The sequence below is a fragment of the Canis lupus genome, chromosome 11 (assembly GCF_003254725.2).
Source record: "Canis lupus dingo isolate Sandy chromosome 11, ASM325472v2, whole genome shotgun sequence".
Classification (NCBI taxonomy): domain Eukaryota; kingdom Metazoa; phylum Chordata; class Mammalia; order Carnivora; family Canidae; genus Canis; species Canis lupus.
In genome coordinates, this window is record NC_064253.1 from 16,634,187 (window position 1) to 16,654,376 (window position 20,190).

Below are 20,190 nucleotides of genomic sequence, written 5' to 3' on the forward strand. Positions count from 1 at the left end.
TTCTAGGCATTCTTTATCATTATTATCATCATGAACTTTTCAATGCTTTTATATTAGAAGTAAATCATTACAAGATTCAAAATATCTACAGTAAGCATTTGAATTCTTTTGTCCTTTGGATATGCAGATCTTTAACAATGATCCAGTTTATGTACATTGAAAAATCAGGTTAGATTAGAAATTTATAAAGGGATTATAGATCGCACAAAAGCACAGGCATTCGAAAACAGTTGTCATAGTGTGAAATGGACAATGAATAATGAATGAGACATGAATTTTGTCTCTTTTTAAACATAAATGTCTATTTTGTTGGCGTGTGAAATTTGAGGAATCACTATGAAATAGAAACTATTAACAGTGACTCCTACACACAATTCACCAAACTAATATAAATTTAAGAGAATTCTCATTTTTAAGAAACCGACTGCTTCTGATGCCCATGATGACTCATGTGAGTAAAGCTGCTGAAAACAGTGTTAGGTAAAACACATGCTACAGACCACATGTGTGATGTGCTATCAGGAAGGGACTCTGCATACTTCGTCCACCAAAACTCACTGAGCATCCACAACATATAGAGAGGCACACAACAGATGCTCAATTCAATGGTTTCTAATACCCTGGCAGTGCAGAAATTGTTACTTATATGTATCCTCTCATCTACCATAAACATTTGAATTAGTTACTGTCATTTTTAATTTATTATCTCTATTCTATATATGAGGGATCGGTTTCAGAAAGGAGAAACCATCTACGTAAGGTCAGACAGTAAGTGGCGGAACTTCAATATAGATACAGTCCTCTTACACCTAAGCCCTTTACTGCCTCTTACGAAAAGTGATATTTAGGGGCACCTGGGCGGTTCAGTCAGTTAAGTGACCAACTCTTGATTTTGGCTCAGGTCATCTTAGGGTCATGGGATCACAAGCCCCACACTGGGCTCCCTGTTCAGCACAGAGTCTGCTTCTCCCTCTCCCTCTGTCCCTCCCCCTGCTCATGTGCTCTCTCTCTCTCTCCCTCTTTAAAGTAAATAAATAAATAAATAAAAACAAAAAACAACACTAAAAATGCTATTTAATTCCATAGTCCAGCGATTGTCAACTTCTACCTGATGGGAGTTTTTAAATTAGAGAACTGTAAAAACATTTCCATTTGTTTTTTCAGAGAATAACTATGGCGAGATAAGAAAATCCATTTGCCCACTGAGTTGGAGCCACTGAGGAAAAGGCTCCATAGGTCACTTTTCGTTGTTTCTCCTTACTTTCATTTCATTACCATATTAATTATTTATCACATTTGAATATGTATATCCTAAGCAGTATCTGGCAACAAATACATAAACATTGTTTCTCATTTGTCTGATTGGTGCAATGTTTAGTATCTATAATCAGTGAAAGTAACTTTCTACCTCATAAATGAACCTGAAAATGCAACAATTTTAAGATTTTTTTTTGTTCTCATAGCTTATTATCTTTTAGTTTTTCTTTTAAACGAATCTGTGCTTGTGAGAAAATTTTACCTGGTGGAGATCAGTTTTATTTTCTGCTTCAAGATTTCATACAGGTTCGGGGAAAAGGATGTATAAGAAATACATTAGCAATTGGTTGCTTCTAGTGTAAATTAAAGTCTGCTCATCAAATCCATTTCTTGCATATTTTTTGAGACTGAAACTAAGACAGTACTTACTGAACTTGATGGACTTGAAATTACCACAGGTTTTAAACCAAAATACTATACCTTCCACATCGAGCACAATGACACATGATACTTGCTTAACGAAAACTTGCTTGATGAATAAATAACGAGCACAGTATGAAATAATGAATTTAAATGGACGAGTGCTATAAACATTGACTCTTTAGCAGGCAGGGAGCCTGTGTTCAGGATCCAGACTCCTCAAAATATAACCCAGAAAATTAGTATCTGAAGCCTGAAAAGGTCCACTTGGGGAACAGAGTCATAGGACACCCTTAGATATTCTCTGAACATGTGTCGTGTTGGCACACATTTGCTTTTACTCTGTCACCTACAGGTGTGTGCCACCAGCTCGGCCTTCAGCAGAGGCATGGGCTGCATGCTTACCCGTTCCTGGAGTGGGACATGGCTCACAGGGTTTGTTCCAAGCTTTGCCTACGTTGTACGTACAGCAGCACATCCTCTTTGTCACATTAAAAGGCAGTTCGTTCTCACAAGTGGTTCCATTATAGCTTCGGTAGCAAAAGCTTTTTCTCATGTCTACATAGCAGGAAAGCAAGTGAACCAGTCAGAGCAGAAAGCTGCTAATAATGAAATCCACACACCGTGGAGACACCAGACTTTCTGGACTAGTAACTCTGAAATGTGTCTTGGCCATTTGGCATGATCTTAAAAATAATTCAAATCGAACACAAATCTCTGTCTTCTCCCATTTTCAGATAAGGGATTTCCATTTATAATTTTCTTGGGAATCAAAATTAATAGGTATTTGTCTCTCTACTCAGAGGCATTTGTTTAATTTTAAAAGTAATACATAATAAATTTTAAACGTTCTCTTGTTTGTAAAATAATGTTCCCTTGACATGAATGGAAATCAAAACTTGTTTAGGAATAGGTAAGTGTAATGTTTGATGACATTCTGTGTCTCAGACTCAAGCTTCTGAACATGGAACTATATATTCAAAGTTCAAAAAGGATACAGAGCCAGAACTTTATAAGACTTTTGAAATACTTCATCACTCACAGATATTCAGTTTCCAATTTTCTGAACAATCATTCTAAGACAGGAGTGCCCGAGTGTGTGACCTCATCACTCTCTGAGGCCTCCACCTACCCATGCAGTTGTGGCCGCCGTTGACCTGCATGTACTCAGGTGGGCAAATGCAGGTGTAATTTCCCAGTGTGTTGTAGCAGGTCCCGGGCCCACATACACCAGGGTGTGCGAAACACTCATCAATATCTACAACAGGCAAGGATACCCATTAAGTCACAAAGTCATTTTTTCATGAATTTATGTTGCTTAAACTACTAAACAAAACATGTGGCTGATACCCCAAATCCGTATTTTTTTTTTAAATCAGAATTTAAAGCAGTTCTACAGAAAACGACACCTTTGTGTCATTTACATGACACAAAGGTGTCGTTTGGAAAAAAAGCCAACATTCAAAAATACACATGATCAAAAGAAATTTTTCTAAAGTGGCAAAAAGAATATGAAAGTCACCTGTATTCTTTTTAATTAAAATTTCACATTCTTCAAATGGAAGTCATTTAATGCTTGCTGTCTGCTTCTGTCATTTAAACTAAAGTTTAGTGCCAACTATAAACTGAATGCAGTTAGGAAAGCCTTTATCTTTTTTGTTAACTTGAGAATAGTTGACACTCAATGTCACATTAGTTTCAGCTATACAATGTAGTGATTGGACAAGTTTATACATAATGCTGTGCAAACCATAAGTGTAGCTATGATCTATCCCATTAATCGCTATTACAGTATCAGCAACCGTATTCCTTATGCTGCGCCTTTTATTCTGTGACCTATTCATTTCATAACTGGAAGCCTGTGTCCCCTCTCTCCCTTTAACCCACTCTGCCCATCCCCTCAGCCCCTCCCCCTGGCAACCATCAATTTGTTCCCTGTATTTATTGGTCTGAGGAAAGCCTTTCTCTTGACAGCTCCCTTCAAATCAGTCCCCATTCAGGGATTCTAGAAGGAGCGCAGCTGCTGGTTATTCTCCTTATTAAATAATATTTCTTTTAGAAGCATTTATCTAATGTGTTCTGAAGGAAAAGTTATAATGGAAATAATTCCATTAACATGTTTAATGTTCATTTTTAGAAACACTTCTTCATTCATTCCATAAATAAACACCAAGATTCTTCTGTAAGTTGCAACTCACCAACTACAAAGATGACTAAGATGTGGGGCTTGTGTCACGAATGAAGCTCCCAGTCTAGCAGGGAGACAGGCCCCTAAAAGGATGACTGCTGTGCCATGTGACAAGTGAGGGAATGGAAGCAAGAAAGGCATTGGCATCACCTTTAAACGTCTTCATACTATGCCTTCTATCATTTAAAAATTACTGAAAATTAGTAACTTAATAGTTGCATTCAAGTTTACCTATTTTCTGTATGTAAATAGAACTCTTCTCCACATTTAAACTAATAACTTATTTGAAAGTGATGTTTTCACAGTAATCCAGCTTTGCCCATTTATAATCATCCCATGCACTCAGAGAAAAGTCACAGTAAGTTCTAGTGTGTAAGCTGTAAATTAATTTATCTATCGTCGTACAGCTGAGCAGCGGGGATACGACAATATCAAAGCTATGACCCAGGCTAACAGATCCTTGGAAAGAATCTTCTCCAGGTCTGATGGTAATTTTGTTCTAAAGAATGCTAATAACTTGAAGATGTCCATGCAGCTTGCCTTCACAGATGCGAGTTTCCTCGCTGAGGTAGTAGCCTTGTGGGCATTCGCACTGGAAGCTTCCGAAAGTGTTGATGCAGTTTCCACCCTGGCAGAGACCTGGTAACTCCTGGCATTCATCAATATCTGTGGAAAGAGAGACGGCTCACTCATGACAGGTACCACCATCAAAGACAAGGGTTACTGTTAGAGTTCTCTAATGTGTGATACAGTAAGACCCGAAGACTTCCAGGTATCCAGGTAGACACGTGCTTAGATGGTAGGTTTTTTCTGACCGTGGATTTATTTTTCAGCTTTGTCATACAAATTTGCTAAAATCTGAGAAGAGTGGTAGTTAAAGGAAGCTGGGGATGACAGTACAGAGAGTTTCTCTGCAGAGCAATCAGATGTCCGATCATTGCCATGGGTCATATCTTTCTGACTTATAAGTGCTTATTTAGCATCCTGGTCACTGACTGTCCAGCTATAATTCTGTAAAATAATCTTGTTTAGATTGCTCCACACTAACTTTTCTACCAGCTTTTCTCTAAAGTAAACTCTTTACTTTGTTTAAATCTGGGTGACAATTAGAGGAGCACTCACCTTCTAAGATGATTGTGATGGGGTTGGGTCTGAAGCCCTCACCTCCGGGACACAGAGTGTAATACTCAGCTACAAAACAAGGGAAGAGAAGGGATCTGACACCTGTGTTCAAGGCACTGAGACAATGAAGAAGCATTTTGCAGTTGCAAGGCTCAAAACACATCCCAAGAGGGGTAAGCTGCATGCTTTAGTACCCTTTCAAATACTTTCAAAAGTATATTACATTTTACTCGAAGGAGGATCACTACTTCACACATTATGCACACAGTAGAATAACAAAAACCATTTGTGTTTGATTAAAGCAAAAGCTGCAGACCATTTATATCACAACTTTTTTGGCTAGTAAATAAAAACTGACTCAACAATTCAAAGGTTTTATCTGTGTTCATATCAGAAACACACATTTCAGCAACATAATACTACTGATTTGAGGAGTATGACACAGCTATGAACCTGAACTAGAGCACTCTCCAAGAAGAACCAGGAATGGTCTTTACTTGTGATCCCAAGGAGGACGGACAGCATCACTATTCATGTGGGATTGCAGTTAAAATATTTTTTTCTTTTTATCATATCACCAAAAAACAATGAAGAGAAAACCATTTCCAATTCCTTTTCAACAACACAGTCTCAGCCGGTTCCAGCATCATCACTGAAAGCAAAGTCCCTTGCCGTTGCCCATACTCCCAGCACAAGAATAAAAGGACAACTAGTGTTCAGTGGCCACCCCGTTCCCTTGCTGTTCTTGGGTGCCATACTCACTGCTGTTGACAGGTGGGCATGTCTCGCAGGGGTTCCCCCAGGCCTTCCCCAGGGAGCAGCAGCAGGAGGAGCGGCTGACACCCACCCCGATCTCCGTGTTGCAGGACAGACTCCCGTCCCCTCGAGGTCCGAACTTCAGGTAGCAGTTGCCTACCCGATTGTCTGCGGAGCGACACAGAAGCTTAAAACTGTCCAGGCTTTAGTAAAGATTCCTTTTTTAGCAAGGGGCCCACGCAACTGATGAAATTCCAATTCCACACATTAACACGAAACATATATCTTAATCTCCACCACAAAACAATCTCTTGCTTTAAAGCCTTTTCAAGACTGTGTTGTAGCAATTAGATTAGGATAGACTATCCTATGTTTAGAAATCTGTGCATATCACAGGCTGAACAGGACCGTGAGAAACTGCTCATGTGGGCTTCACTAATAGGAATGCAAGACATTTTTGCTATAATCACTCTGTATCATGAGTTTATTGGTAATGGAAATAAAATCCCAGATAAGTCAACTTAAAGCTATGTATCAAAGAAATATGGATAACCCTATCTCCTTCCTCTCTTCCCCATTATCTGGTTTCATTTCAGTTTGCAGCAAGACCTTTCAGAGTTTTGGGCAAGGCAGTCAGTAACAACTTTATAGAAGCTACTTAAGATGTCAAAGAATCTCAGTCTTTGTCTTCTAACTGTACTTATCAGCTAGATCATTAGTTCCATGACTTTACTGTGTTTTTACTGAGAACTCTCAAATTACAGTCCCGCCGTTCATCTCTCCCCAGAACCCTAGACTATTCTGCCAGTTGCCTATTTGACTTCTCTGCTTAGATAACCAATAGTTATTTTAAAGTTCACACACCTAAAATCAAACTCTTGGTACTCCCCCCTCCACATACAAAACCTACTCTATTCCTCTCTTGGTCTTTGGTGTTTTCAATAAACACAGCTCCACTTTTTTGAGTTGCTCAGTCCCTAAGCCTTGGAGTCAGTCTTTGACTCCTTATTGTCATCCCTTATTCTATCCTGTGATAAAGTCAGTCACTTCTACCTTTAAAATATATCTGGAATGTGACTATTCACCATGGCATCCATCACCGCAACTGAACCGAGCCACCACCACCTCTCTCCTGGACCACTGCAACAGTTTCCTAACTCAACTCTTGACTTCAGTCCTTGACCTGATGAGAATCTACTTTCCCCACCATACCCACAGTAATCCTTCAGAAGTACTTCCGCTGGCTCAATCAGAGTAAAATCCCAAGTCCTTACTACAATCTAAAACATAGTTTTCATCCCTGGATGCACATGAGAATCACTTATTCAGCTTTTTATTATTTTTATTTTTATTTCATTTTTTTTCCTGCTAAATTTCAGGTACAGAGAGATGAGCTAAGTCATGGTTCTGCTCTTACTAGGTTTGAATTCATTCATCCTTCCTCCTACTGTTCCTCCCATTCTCTCTCTTATCCTCAGCCCCCACCCAAACACCTGGATGTGTTTAATAATATTTTTCTGTCTGTGTTCTTCAAAATGAGTCTTGTTTCCATGAGCACATTTTATATTTACATAAAGAGTATTTTGTCCTAGATTTCATTCCATTTTTATTATATTCAACCTGTCAACTCTATGGTGCCCAATTGTCAGTCTTTTAAAATCTATCTACACTCCAGAAATGGCTTCTAAGTCCCTGCTACCACAAGTAATGTGGCAGTGAATGTCTTCACTCACGTCTCTGTACAGGCCTGTGAGTTCCTTTCTTTGCTGTCAAGAGCCAGGAAAGAAACTGCTGTTTCACAGAGTTTCCATATTATTAGCCCTCAGTATCAGGAACTACAGTCACTGTTATTTACTATCTGCATCCAGTGGAACTTTTCAATTTTTTATAAGTAATCTTGAAAAGAATTTACAGGAAAAAAAAAGGCATAGTGAAACAACTTTACTAGAAATTCTAATAAGAATTTAATCATCTTTAACTCAAAGTTTTAGTCTAGGTTTTCTTGGTTTCGGAGAGATATATGCCTGAGATGGTCTTATGAATGCTATTAACTGCCCATCAGCTGCCATTCATGAACCTGAAACATATCCATTTTGTAAAAACTAATTCCACATATCATAATACATCTCTAATAGCTTCTATCTAATCATTACTTTTTTCTTGCAGCATTAAAACAACACCTGAAGACACTTTTGAAAACTGTGACAGCTCATTTTGTTGAGGAGAGGACAGCTGTTTTCTTTGCTCCACAAATAAAAGACATTTTCCATTTTAGATTTATCAATACGTTAGGATAATAAGCCCAATGATTTTATTTCTACATCCCGTATTTCTTTCAATAACCTTTGTCTAAGTATCTTCCTTCATTAATAGTCCACTTAAGAGCCAAATCAATTAAAATTGAGGTACAAAAGAACACAGAGACCTGGGATGGACAACTCAGGTGCTTGTCAAATACTGCATGCTGAGATTCTTCATACTGAGTAAGAGATGAGAATACCGTATTTCCTCTGTCTACAGAAGTCTATTATTCACTCACTCATTGATTCTTGAATTTGAAAAATCTCATCTAGAATATCAGTCTCTGAAGACTTGCAGCCTGGCATTTTCCTTCTATGATCAATTTCACCACCTTTAGAATCTAGACTGGACTCTATGTTGCATTCATCTCCTGATCCACCTGACAACTGGGAAATGTTTTTCACACTCAATTTTCTTCTCTTGGCCATATGCCCAGAAAGTGAAAACTTCTGAACTCTCAATAGTGTTCAATATATGCTTATAGATGACTACAAATATAGCACTCCAGTGTTCTTTTATACCATCTTGGAAGATGATGCCATCCCCTGGGCAACAAACTAAGAACAGACGATTACAAAATGGTGACCTTTTTTTTTTCCCACTATTGTGTCTATCCTTCTAGGTGATAGCATGATTTTCCACTTCATTATTTTCACCTTTGTTTTTAGCATTACTGGACCTAACTGATGAGTAATGATGACACGAATAATAAAATGATGAAACATTTTAAGACAATGGTAAAATAAGATCACTAACATCTCATAATGTATCTTAGAAGAGGGTCTAATGGACCATTATGGTATTTGTGAGATAGAATGAGTCTCTGTTCCTTGGAAGAACTCTTAAGGAACAATAAGGCCATGAAATGTCAATCCACACAAACCGAATTGCTCTAAAAAGAAACTCAAAATCTAAGTTGATGGTATGCTGACAGTTAATCTGGGTACTGTTGTCCAAAAAATATTCTCTGCAATGCTACCTTCATCTCCACTTCTACCAGAAGACAGAGAGCTCCTTGAGGTCCATGTTCCTACCAACATTTTACATCATCCAGGTGTCCAAAGTTTTACCAGTCTGTTAGGTATAAAGTGATAGTTGTACAATTGTTTTGATTTTTTCTTATTTTACTAATGATTCTGGGCATTTGCTTATTATGTTTGTTCACTTTTGCAGTACTCCCTCTTATCAGTTGCCTGTTCATAGCCTTTGCTCCAACCAAGTTTTTAAGCAATACTGAGGCGCCAAGGACTCCATTTCTGGGCATGAAGTAGATATCAGCATATTTTTATGGTTCCAAATGGGATTTTACTGGGCAGCTAGGGTTGAGAGCCACTTTGTGATCTAGGCTGTTGCTCCTTTTCTGACTCCTCTCTGTCTTGGAAGATAAACATGACAAAAGTAACCACATATATTGGTAATCTGGAGTTTGTTAAGGGAAAGGACTATTTTGTTTTCAAACTAATTATAGCAGATACTCATCACAGTGCATTACCACAAAAGTTTGAATATTTAACTCTATATAGTTCTATTTGTTTCATATTGGTTTTACTTACCAACACAACCCACACCAGTGGGGTTCAGCTGGAAATCGGGGGGGCAGTTACACTCGTAGCGACCAGGAGTGTTGACACAGAGGCCATTCACACAGTTTATGGGATCTGCACACTCATCAATATCTAGGAAGAAAAAAAAAATATCTAGGAAGAGCATTCAAAATGCCCACATTAACATCTTACTTTCTCTCTGCATGCTGCTGTTTCAAAGAATTTGGTGGAATCTTTGCAAATTATTAAAGATTTTTGGGAAGGCCTCACCCCAGTGAAATAGAGATCAAATTCTTGCATATTCCTACAAGTTCCACAGACCAACCATATGGTTTTTCAGGAAAGTATCACTGAATATCTTTATTGAATAATAATTAAATATTGCGATTCTGAAAAAATGTTAACATCTGCTTAACAAAAATGATATATATATTTTGCATACATTATGCAAAGAAACAGTTTCCTACCTTCATGTTAGATATTTAATATTAAGTTATATATATAAAAATGTATCAATTCTATAGTTAAAAGTAAGTATGTCAGAATGTAATTAAAAAAAAAAAACACAAGGTATTCAGCAGGCTAAGCAGAGGGCTGAGCAGAAATTTGAGGAATGTTTATACTTAGCACAAAATATTCACCTCAACTAATAAGAACACAACCAAGCCCTTTACTGGCCATACCTGTGCAGTTCCCTCCGGTTCTGTCCAATTCATAACCATCATCACAGATACAGTGAAACATTCCAGGCAAATTATTACAAGTTCCAAACACACAAATATTCTGGAAGGAGCATTCATCAATATCTGAAGATAAAAAAATAGTAATCTTTTATGTACAAAGACATTTTCATTTAATTTATGCAACATTAATATATTTTTCTATCTCCCCAGATGTTTTTATGCAGTAAAAATTTTTCTTTTTCTTTGACTAGGTAGACCACATAAATGGCAAACAACAAATGTTCATCTATGGGACAAAGGTCTAAAAGATATTTTTTATTTTACTGAGGATTTTAACTGTCTTGGGTTATAACACTTAAAAAATACCCCACAAAACAGAATTGGCTTAAGGCATAAAGATAAAAAACTAACTATGAACATGTCAATGGAATGAGGTTGTAAAAAATTAAACATAAAAACAAATTCCAAGACTCTAATAACTTAGTACAAACATGTTTTATAAACATCCACAACATACAAAGTATATAACACATCTTAAATATTAAGGATATCATTAAAACTATTTAACTTTTTAAAAACTTTTAATTCTGCAATCTGTTATCATAAACTTAGTTTTAAATAGGGAAATAATTTTTTCTATAATATGTAATAAGATTAACCACTGCTCTACATTCTCACAAATTTCACTAAAATGTCTCCACTGAATTGAAGTCATAAATTCAGTTTGTGAAACTTCCATGAAGCTTTAACTCAGTCAGTATAGAAGTTATCCCTGCTCATTTATATGAAAATGAAGGCATATGTGTGTGTGTCCAGCTGTAGAAATAATCTGTATTTCTACCCACAGGAAAAAGATGGACATTTCTGTACACAAATGACCTCAAATTCTGAGAATGCAGAGCAAGCATGTCATCTTAGGCCAGACTAGACCAGTCATGCTAACGTACTGTCTAGAGACAGCTAGGTCTTAACTTTAAAAAGGTCTGTTGGTCATTCATGATAGTTATGAAATAATGAGTTTAAACTATATTAGATTTCAAGTGTGGTTCAAACTTTGTTTAAAAGATCAATTGATGTATCAATGTGTCTTTTTTCTGTGTTAAGGCTAAAAACACATTTTTAAATGTGTTTAAATTTTATTTATTCATGAGAAACACACACACACAGAGAGAGAGAGAGAGAGAGAGAGAGAGAGAGGCAGAGACATAGGCAGAGGGAGAAGCAGGCTCCTCGCAGGAAGCCCAATGTGGGACTCAATCCTGGGATTCCAGGATCATGCCCTGGGCAGAAGGCAGGCGCTCAACTGCTGAGCCCCCCAGGCATCCCTTATTTTTTCTTTATACTAATGAATAAATAAGACTCATTAGTTTGTAATTGAATGGTGTTAATCTAGAAGTAAAAATGGAACTGTATCATCAGCCCTCTTTGTGTGTATTTTACTTTTACATGAAGTTTATTAGAAATAACTTCCATTTAACTAATTTAATACTCGCATATACTTATATTTACACAAGTAAAGGCATTTTAGAATACTGTCTTGCATATTCAGTATGCAAGAAATGATGCATACTCAGAAATTCAAACAATACAGAAGAGTATTGACAGCAAATAAAAAATGAAGAAAACAGTACAGAAAGCAAGGTAGCAAAAGCAGAAAATCGCTCAGAAATCTATTCACCCAGAAGGAATTACTATTCAAGGGCATCATTCCAAATACTGTTCTATCCATATTCAGAGTGAAGCTGAAACAATTTCTATGCAGAAGATCAATATTTATTTACCTCCACAGTTTCTAAAATACTTTCTAATGTTAAGAATTGATGAAAAACATTAAAAACTGATGTTCTTTTCCCTTTATGTTAAAATTTAAATAGAAATTCTAGACAGTATTAATGGATTCTGTGCCATTAATAATAAGAAATAATAAGAATAAGAATAATAAGAAAATTAGCATTCACATTTATGCTTCCAACTCATTTTTGTTCTGTAATTTTTAGTTTTTAAATGTTTATGGCATTTACCATAATCTCTGAAATATTTAGAATTGATTCTTAATGGAATCAATAAGGCTTTTACTGCAACTCTTAGATTTTTCTCTCAGTTGGTTTGCTGCATGCACGGCTGTAAGATATTTTTCCCCCAAAAAGGGAGGGCCCACAGGTGTTGTCTCAGTGCATTATTTCACAGTATGAGGATGTGCCTATTGTTTTCATACCTGACTAACTGCTGAGGCATAATATCCTCACATGTGTTCTCAGAGTTTTATGGGCATTGTTCTTGCATCTTTTGATACTGAATGTTTTGGTTTTGTTTGTGACTTTCCTTTTCAAACTAGAGCCTGAAGAAGCCTTCTCTATGACTTAATTCAACAAAAATGATAAGGCAAAGGCTCTGCCTTATGATTCACCTTTCTCCCCTAACATTCAGCGCTTTCTTCCATTTTGGGAAAAATGTTTGGCAATTCAATACTGTTTTCTATTCCTTTATTTGAGGCTCTACCTCAGAGACATCTATTATACTTCTGTTTATTTCATCTTTCCTCATTTCTTGTGTTACATTCTTCCTCCCTTTCTTGTTCCTAGGTTTTCCTGTATTTTTCTCATCCATTCTCTATGCTGGTCATCACATTTTAACCTATATCTTTTCTGTTCTCCGCTGTTTCTATTGAACAGATCTCCATCTTTGCTGTGTTTGTCTCCCATAACCCTGCCATCTCCCCTTGTCTTTTCCTGTTTTTATCATCTCTTTGAACTTGTTCAATCATATTTATGTTCACTGTAGGTTCACCTATGGCCCAAAGTACCTGTGGGAACTTTGTTTTCATTCCTTGAGTGGTTTTCTTCTACTCTGGGTTGGTTCTTTCCTTTTTGTGTGTTCTTTCACTGGGGTTCCACAGAATGCCTGCAGAGTTGCGTTGTTTACTTTTAACTTGCATTCACACTATTGGTCAGCTCTTTTATGAGTTCTTATATACTCTGATACAGCTTAAATAAGGGTCTTGACATCCCCTCCCTCTTTATCTGGGCTTTATATGGATATCATTAAAGCTACTGTTCTGTTAGCCTAAGGCGGGGAAGGAGTGGGGATGAAAATGGGAGGAACTGCCCTGGGTACCATGTGCTCTTCTGCTCATGAACCTGGTCTCTCTTTTCTCTTCACACTTGATACCAAATTGTCTGTATCCATGTTCATGCCATTGATGGAGTCCTAGCCTGTCCCTGAGGAGCTTCTTCCAGGTTTTGTATTCTCCTATTTTGGTGGAGAATATTGGTAAATGGCCAACTGTAGCACGTTTCTGGACTCTACAGAGATTGAGAATTTGTGGTGAGTAGATGCTGAGTGGAAAATGTTGAGCAGATGGTCCATTCAAAGGGTCATGTATTTATAATCAGATGGGGAGGTCTCAAAAAATTAAATTAGTAGATACAGGAGAAACTGTCCAGATGAGAGAGATCTTATAGATAGAGGTAAGACAACAACATCAAGGCGTAATAGGTAGAACCATGGAATTGTTTTTGAGATCTCAAAACATAGCATTTAGCTAAACAGAGTGGGGTCTCACTGAGGATTAACTATTTGTATGTCATTCATGTTGTCCTGGCAGGAGGCACTTCCCTCCCTGCCAATGATATATTATGAAAAACCAACCCATGAAGGAAGGACAATACATACAAAGTATCTAGCCTCACCTCAGGGAAGGTCTGAGATGTTCTGGAAGGGCCCAGGCTACAGATAATGGAATAGGATCATGAAGGGGAAATTATGATGTACAAAGAATTAATTTTTTGAAATTTTCTGTTGGCAAAAGTATCTGGCTACTGCTGGCTTATTCCTTTTCCCACCAAATCTTGTCAAGTTGAAATGAGTAATAAATCATGTAGTCCCATATCCACATCGGCTCACATTTTCTACTAATTAACTTTGATGCATACAAGAAACCAGGACTGGGGAAAATAAAAAGGAAGCTCACTCGACAGTGGCTTTGTATAAAATGCCTTCGATTCTGCTCTGACAAGTCAATGTAGAAGTATGAGTGCTTTCAGTTTCTAGTTTCCCCAGGCTTTTACTATTCATTCTCTTGGTCTGATTCTCTAAAAAAATTGGTGGGTATGTATGGAAAATTCCATGACCTTTTAGGCACACCTTTTGTCCTCAGTATTACTTCAGGAAGGGAAATGGAGATAGGCTCCACTCTACACCATTCTGGATTGTATAATTTGACTGCTTGACACTGGTGAATTGTGTGTGTGTATATGCTGGTATTTGCTATTCCTATTCATTTGATTAGATACTAGCATAGGGAGAGCCTATCATCTGGTTTCATTTTATAATCTTTGCCCACCACTTGGCCTGAGTTAAGCTTTTTAAAGGTTTTCTATGAATCACTAATTTTGTTAAAGCCTTTGGTTCATCATTTTTAATCTTTTTCCTTTCTTCATGTGTATTTTCATGTACTGCAAAAGGACACAGTAATGGCCCAAACTATCAAAAAATGAACTGAGTCTCTAATTTAAGAGAAAATCCAAATTCTTTTTCTTGGAGAGCTATCACACTAGTCACAAGTCCCATTTCTAGGAAAGGGGAATGATGTCACCACTTAGGGGAAGGACACATTGCTCTTAGGCAAAAGGTGCAGGCCTTGATGCGTCTCTGGGTAGGACTTCCAGTCCCAGGCAGACAGCAGACAAACATGCAGGTAGATGCTCAACACGAGCTACTGAGGTTGTGATAAACACCTTACACAGCAGCAATTGGGGCAGATACTATCTCCTGTTTTTAAAAAGCTGAATAGTTTTTCCACATGTCATTCATTTAGTAATAAAAAAAAAAGAAAAAAAGAAATGGTTAAAAAGAAGAAAAAAAAGGAATGAGCCAAAGTTCCAACTGTTGGCTCTTGGCCAGGAAAACTTCATAAGAGATGAAAGCCACCTTCATCATTATTCATTCGGCAAAATAATCCATGCTTAAACGAATGACTTTTATATGTGCAGCATGTGCTGTGTATTCTGCTTCCAGGTGGAGCCTGTTCCAGCCCTTTTTGTGGTTTCATGTGCTGTAGCTTATCCAGCTTGGAAATGAGCTGGAGTCGCAGGGACCCACCTTGGCAGGACCTGCTGTCAGAGGCTGGAGTGAAGCCCATCTCACACTCGCAACGATATGCACCCGGGACGTTGAGGCACTGCCCATTTTCACAGAGGTTGATGTTTTCTGCGCACTCATCGACATCTGTGGGAGAAGCAGATCATATCTCTATTAAGTTCCCCATGCTGTGACACAGTTTTTCCGTGCTCTAGAACTAAGTCAATGTTACTGGTGTGAGCTGGTGCTCATGAACATAAGACAACACTTAATCGTATTTCCCTAAACAAGCCTAAACCCTCACATTCAATTATCGCCCGATTATCAGGAAGAAGGCAGGATCTTTTGGATCTTAGTTCTCTTTCATGCCAACTCGATGCATCAGTATTATACCAACGTCATTGACAGATGATCAAGAACACTGAAATTAATCTTAAAATTGTGTCTATTCTGATAGTGTTTTCAAGTAAACTAAACTTGTTTTTTCACTAGTTCAAGTATGTTTAAGCAAATTAGGGCTAGACTAGGAGAGTTTGTTTCATGTCACTCTGATTGCATTAAAATATTTCTCTCTTAATTATGTAAATAGACATGATTCACAGACTGGACAACTTATTTAATTCTGTCAAATGGAAAAAGGGGGTAGAGTAGAAAGCAATGTTTACTGAGGGCCTAATATCTGCCAGGTAGACTCCTGGCTGCTTGTCCTGCATGTTTTTGTTTAGTTCACTAAGCCTGTATGGGTCAGAGGAGGAAAACCTTGAGGCTCAGAGCAGCCCCCGAACTGCGGGTGTTACGGCGAGCCCATCTGTGGCTGGGCCAGCATCCCAGTGCAGCTGTGCCCACACCAAAGCCATGCCCTCTCCTTCATACCCTGTTGGGAGAGAAATGCTTAGAAAGATGCATTAAGCCAAGGTTCAAAAATAATGAAGTTTAAATAAGATGTTTTCTTTAAGGAAGCATCTGACAATGAGGAGTCTGTTTTTTTATGTCAATAATTAGAAATGGGAAAAAATTAGAGTCTCTTTTAGTTTGGGTTTTAAAGGGTGTGCTGAAATTCAAGAGACACTGATCTCCACATACTTAACAGTACGATACTTTATGTCGGGCAAGATGATACAGTCATTCATAAGAGCTTAACAAGGAGATGTCTTATTCCCAAAGAATGCAAAATGAAGAGCAGCTAGGCATCAGCTAACATTCACTGAGCTCTTATGATGTGTTTTCCTGAACCCCTGACTCATGTTACTCCATTTCATCCTTTCAGTACTATATGACAACCTGACATTCTGATGAGTGCAAGAACTAGCAGGGACTAGGGGGGACATGTATCTTAAGAAAGTGAACAGTTTTCCCTCATGTCATTCATTCAGTGATAAAAATCAGACTGGGAATCCTCACCCTCTTTACAGTTTTCTTCAAATAGGGCAAGCTGGAGTGTTCCATGAAAATCATGCCAGAGAACAACCTCAGGACTCTCACCCACCTGAGCAGGTAAAGCCATCTCCAGTGAACCCTTCAGAGCAGGCACATCGGTAGGAGCCTGGGGTATTTACACACTGAGCGTTGATGCTACACTGGTGGGTTCCGTTCGAACATTCATCTAGATCTGCATGTGAGAAGAGAGCACGCAAGTTCAGAAGTGAAAATGGAACATTTAAACACAGATTTTTTTTTTCATTTTTCTTACCTGAAATGTAAAATGCACAAATGGGATTTACTGTAGTTTACTTGTAAGGTCAGAGTTCTAATTCTCTAAGATCTCAGACCCATAATCCAAAATATTCATTCTATAAACAGGGGCTAAAATGATTAATAAAACTATTTGTGAGGGACCTAATAAGCTAGAATTTTAATGGTTAAAAGGTAAACCAGTGCTAGGTTTCCTTCCCAATTTTACTAGGCACAGATGTGTGATCACTGGTTCCTTTATCGCTAAAAAGGGGTCAATTTCTAAATTTGGTGACTGAGCTTCAGAGGAGGAGAATTAGCAGTTTTCAAGTTCCTTTAGCAGATAAGGAAACCATGATCTGATTCTCAATCTCAGGGAGTCTAGTCTAGTAGAAATGACATGTGCTAACCACAGAACTATCAACTCCATCAAATAGGCTGTGTGTCCCCTGAAGGAAAGTTACAAGGTGCAGAAAGGGAATGAAAAGGGTGTCTAATTTGGGCCATAGGAAAAAGGAAGATCTCACAGGGGAAGCAGTTGCCAGCGAACTTCACACCGGAACAATGAGTCAGAGTTTGCCTGAGGCATAGAAGCAGGGAATGGTATTATTTCCAGAGGGAACAGCACATTTAGAGATGCTGATGAGGAAGAAGACAGCTTGATGTGATAAAAGACCTGGACTGAGCCAGAGTGACAGAACAATATAGGAGCTGGGGGTGATAGAAGGTATTGGGAAAATGCTTATAAACCACAGGAAGGAAGCTACATTTTATCCTAAATTCAGTGATTAAAATGACAATTGTGAAGAGCTCAGATCCATGGTTTAAAAGATCTGTCTGCTGTGGGAAGTATGGATTACAGAACCAGCAAGGAAACGGGCAGACATATGAGGAGGTTCTTTCAGCATCCATCAGAGAGGGACAGATCTAAGACAGACAGAGAGAAAGAGAAAGAGGGAGGGAAGATGGCTGAGATTAAAGCAGGGGGATGGAGATGGAAAAAATAGAATGAATTTGGCTTATGTTTTAGAGTAGAAGTACCTGGACAGAGTCACATCTTTTGTATTTTAGAATAGCTGGCCAGGGTGATGGATGGACAAGCCCAAAAAAGGAAGGCTAGAAAAGAAAAAACCAGTAGCCTATAGGGCTAGAAAACAGGAATGGGGTTATGGCTGAAAAAAAACTTGTAAGATTAATGATAAGAGTGACCGACCACTGGATGAGAAGTGGGCAGCTAGAGAACTGAACGATGCCATTGGAGAACATTACTTAGCAAAGTTATCTGGAAAGTATGGTCATTTAAATTCAGTCAGCTCCTACACACTTGGCAAGCATAAAACAACTGAACAGCTAAGAGAGTATATTTGAATTAATGATGCTACTGTTAACAGATCTTAAGTCTATCCCCTTCAATGCTTACTGCCGGCCTATAAGGTTTTAATGAGTAATCATGGGGAGGTCAGTTTAGCTTGTTTTATTTTCTATTTTAAGTAGACCTGGATAATTTTAAGCAGTTGAAACAATGCTTTGTTGGTAAAGCATGTACAACACTGAGCATAGGAAGCAGCACTACGTGTGACAGTGAGGAGGACAGCCAGTCCCCTGCCTCACAGCCAGAAAAGACTCAGGAGACCCCAGCTCAGCAACTCTTGAGGCCTGGAGAATGCCAGCTGCCCTTGCAGCCTCCTCTGTCCCAATCAGATCTCCTGGTATCCAGCAAAACCTTTTGCTTTCTCTGGAAAAAAGAATTCTATTTTCTATTGAGAAGCTGGTATTGACCAGGTACAGACTCAGGTTATCTGATAAAACCTTTCCATTTCCTTCACGTCTCTAACTGGGTTTTAAGTCTCACTGACTGCTGTATGAAAAGACTGGAAAAATACATTAGTCATTTTTCATCATACATCTGTTTGGATTTCTGGCTACACATCAAATAATTTTTACTGAATAACAACACATTAAAAAGCAGATGCCAAGGCATACTGCTGCGATGCGATAATTTATACCAAGGTTAAAGGAAACTCTTAGGCAGGAATTACCTTGCAGCGAAAGACCGTCTTTGATTTTCAAGAGAGTAAATGCAAGGCAAGAGCGTATTTCTATTCAAGTACATGGGTTAAAAACAGTTCAAAGAAGAGCCTCTAGGAATTCTGTGTCTTAACAAAGGATGTTCACATTTGCAAACTCACCAATGCATTTGATGCCATTTCCAACCCAACCTTCTCTGCAGCTACACTTGAAGCTTCCTGGGACGTTGAGACAGGAGGCATGCATGTCACAGTTGTGGGCACCAATTTCACACTCATCCACATCTGAGAAGGCACAGATAACATGATGAAAATTAAACGCAAAGCTAATTAGTTCTACTTCCATGTATAATTCCACACACGTAAAATTTAAAAATAAATATGGGAGTATCTAAAATGGTACGGAAAAAACACTGACATTTTTATTTTGAACTTTAGTAGGCATCGACAAGATTTGGAAGTTCCCAATCCAAGTCAAAGAAGCCTTTCAATACTACAGGAAACTGCCCATCACTTGCTGGTAGGAGAGAGCTACTTCCCCCAGGTAGATATTTGTGTCTGTCTCTCCCTACCTCCCCTGCCTGGGCCCAGACAAAACTCCATGCAGAAGGCATGATGAAAGATGTCAAGAGAAATCCTATTCCCAAAGAGAGACTCTTCTACTCTTTCCTATTAATTTTTATTACATATGTTTCACAAAACTTCAAACAAACCTGGATTTTAAAATAAGTAAGAGTGTATTCTTGTCATTTTTAGCACAGAAAACTATTATTTTAGTGTGTATTCATCTTTTATTTATTTGGGAATATGCAAAAATACTGGAAATTTTATCTGAAAAATGAGCAGAAGCTTTTACTAGTATGTATATATGTATACACACATACACTCATATATATACATAGACATATATATATACACACACACATATATGTGTATACACACATATGTGCGCATAAATGATATAGCTTTGGTTCTTCAGAGCTTTCTAGAATAGAAAGAATAATCTTTTCTATCTATCTCAATGATTACCTGTTAGATGCTGAAATTCTATGTGCTCACACATATGCACACACACATACAGAGCGACCAGCTTTGCATCAACCTTCCTAGTGGTGAACGTGCAGAGGACCCCTTCTTCCTCA

The 20,190-nt window shown here is 38.0% G+C and overlaps 1 protein-coding gene across 2 annotated transcripts in view; it reads right to left on the minus strand.

Annotated features, from left to right (window-relative positions):
* Positions 1–20,190, minus strand: part of FBN2 (fibrillin 2) — a 239,987-nt gene that overhangs the window by 39,168 nt on the left and 180,629 nt on the right. For both annotated transcript variants that reach the window (XM_025433409.3, XM_049116030.1), the window contains 10 exons: positions 19,211–19,333; positions 16,837–16,959; positions 15,372–15,497; positions 10,272–10,394; positions 9,598–9,720; positions 5,750–5,911; positions 4,988–5,056; positions 4,406–4,531; positions 2,810–2,935; positions 2,083–2,235 (listed from right to left, as the gene is read on the minus strand). In XM_025433409.3, coding sequence (XP_025289194.2) covers positions 2,083–2,235; positions 2,810–2,935; positions 4,406–4,531; positions 4,988–5,056; positions 5,750–5,911; positions 9,598–9,720; positions 10,272–10,394; positions 15,372–15,497; positions 16,837–16,959; positions 19,211–19,333 — 1,254 coding nt within the window. The remainder of the gene's footprint in view (positions 1–2,082; positions 2,236–2,809; positions 2,936–4,405; positions 4,532–4,987; positions 5,057–5,749; positions 5,912–9,597; positions 9,721–10,271; positions 10,395–15,371; positions 15,498–16,836; positions 16,960–19,210; positions 19,334–20,190) is intronic.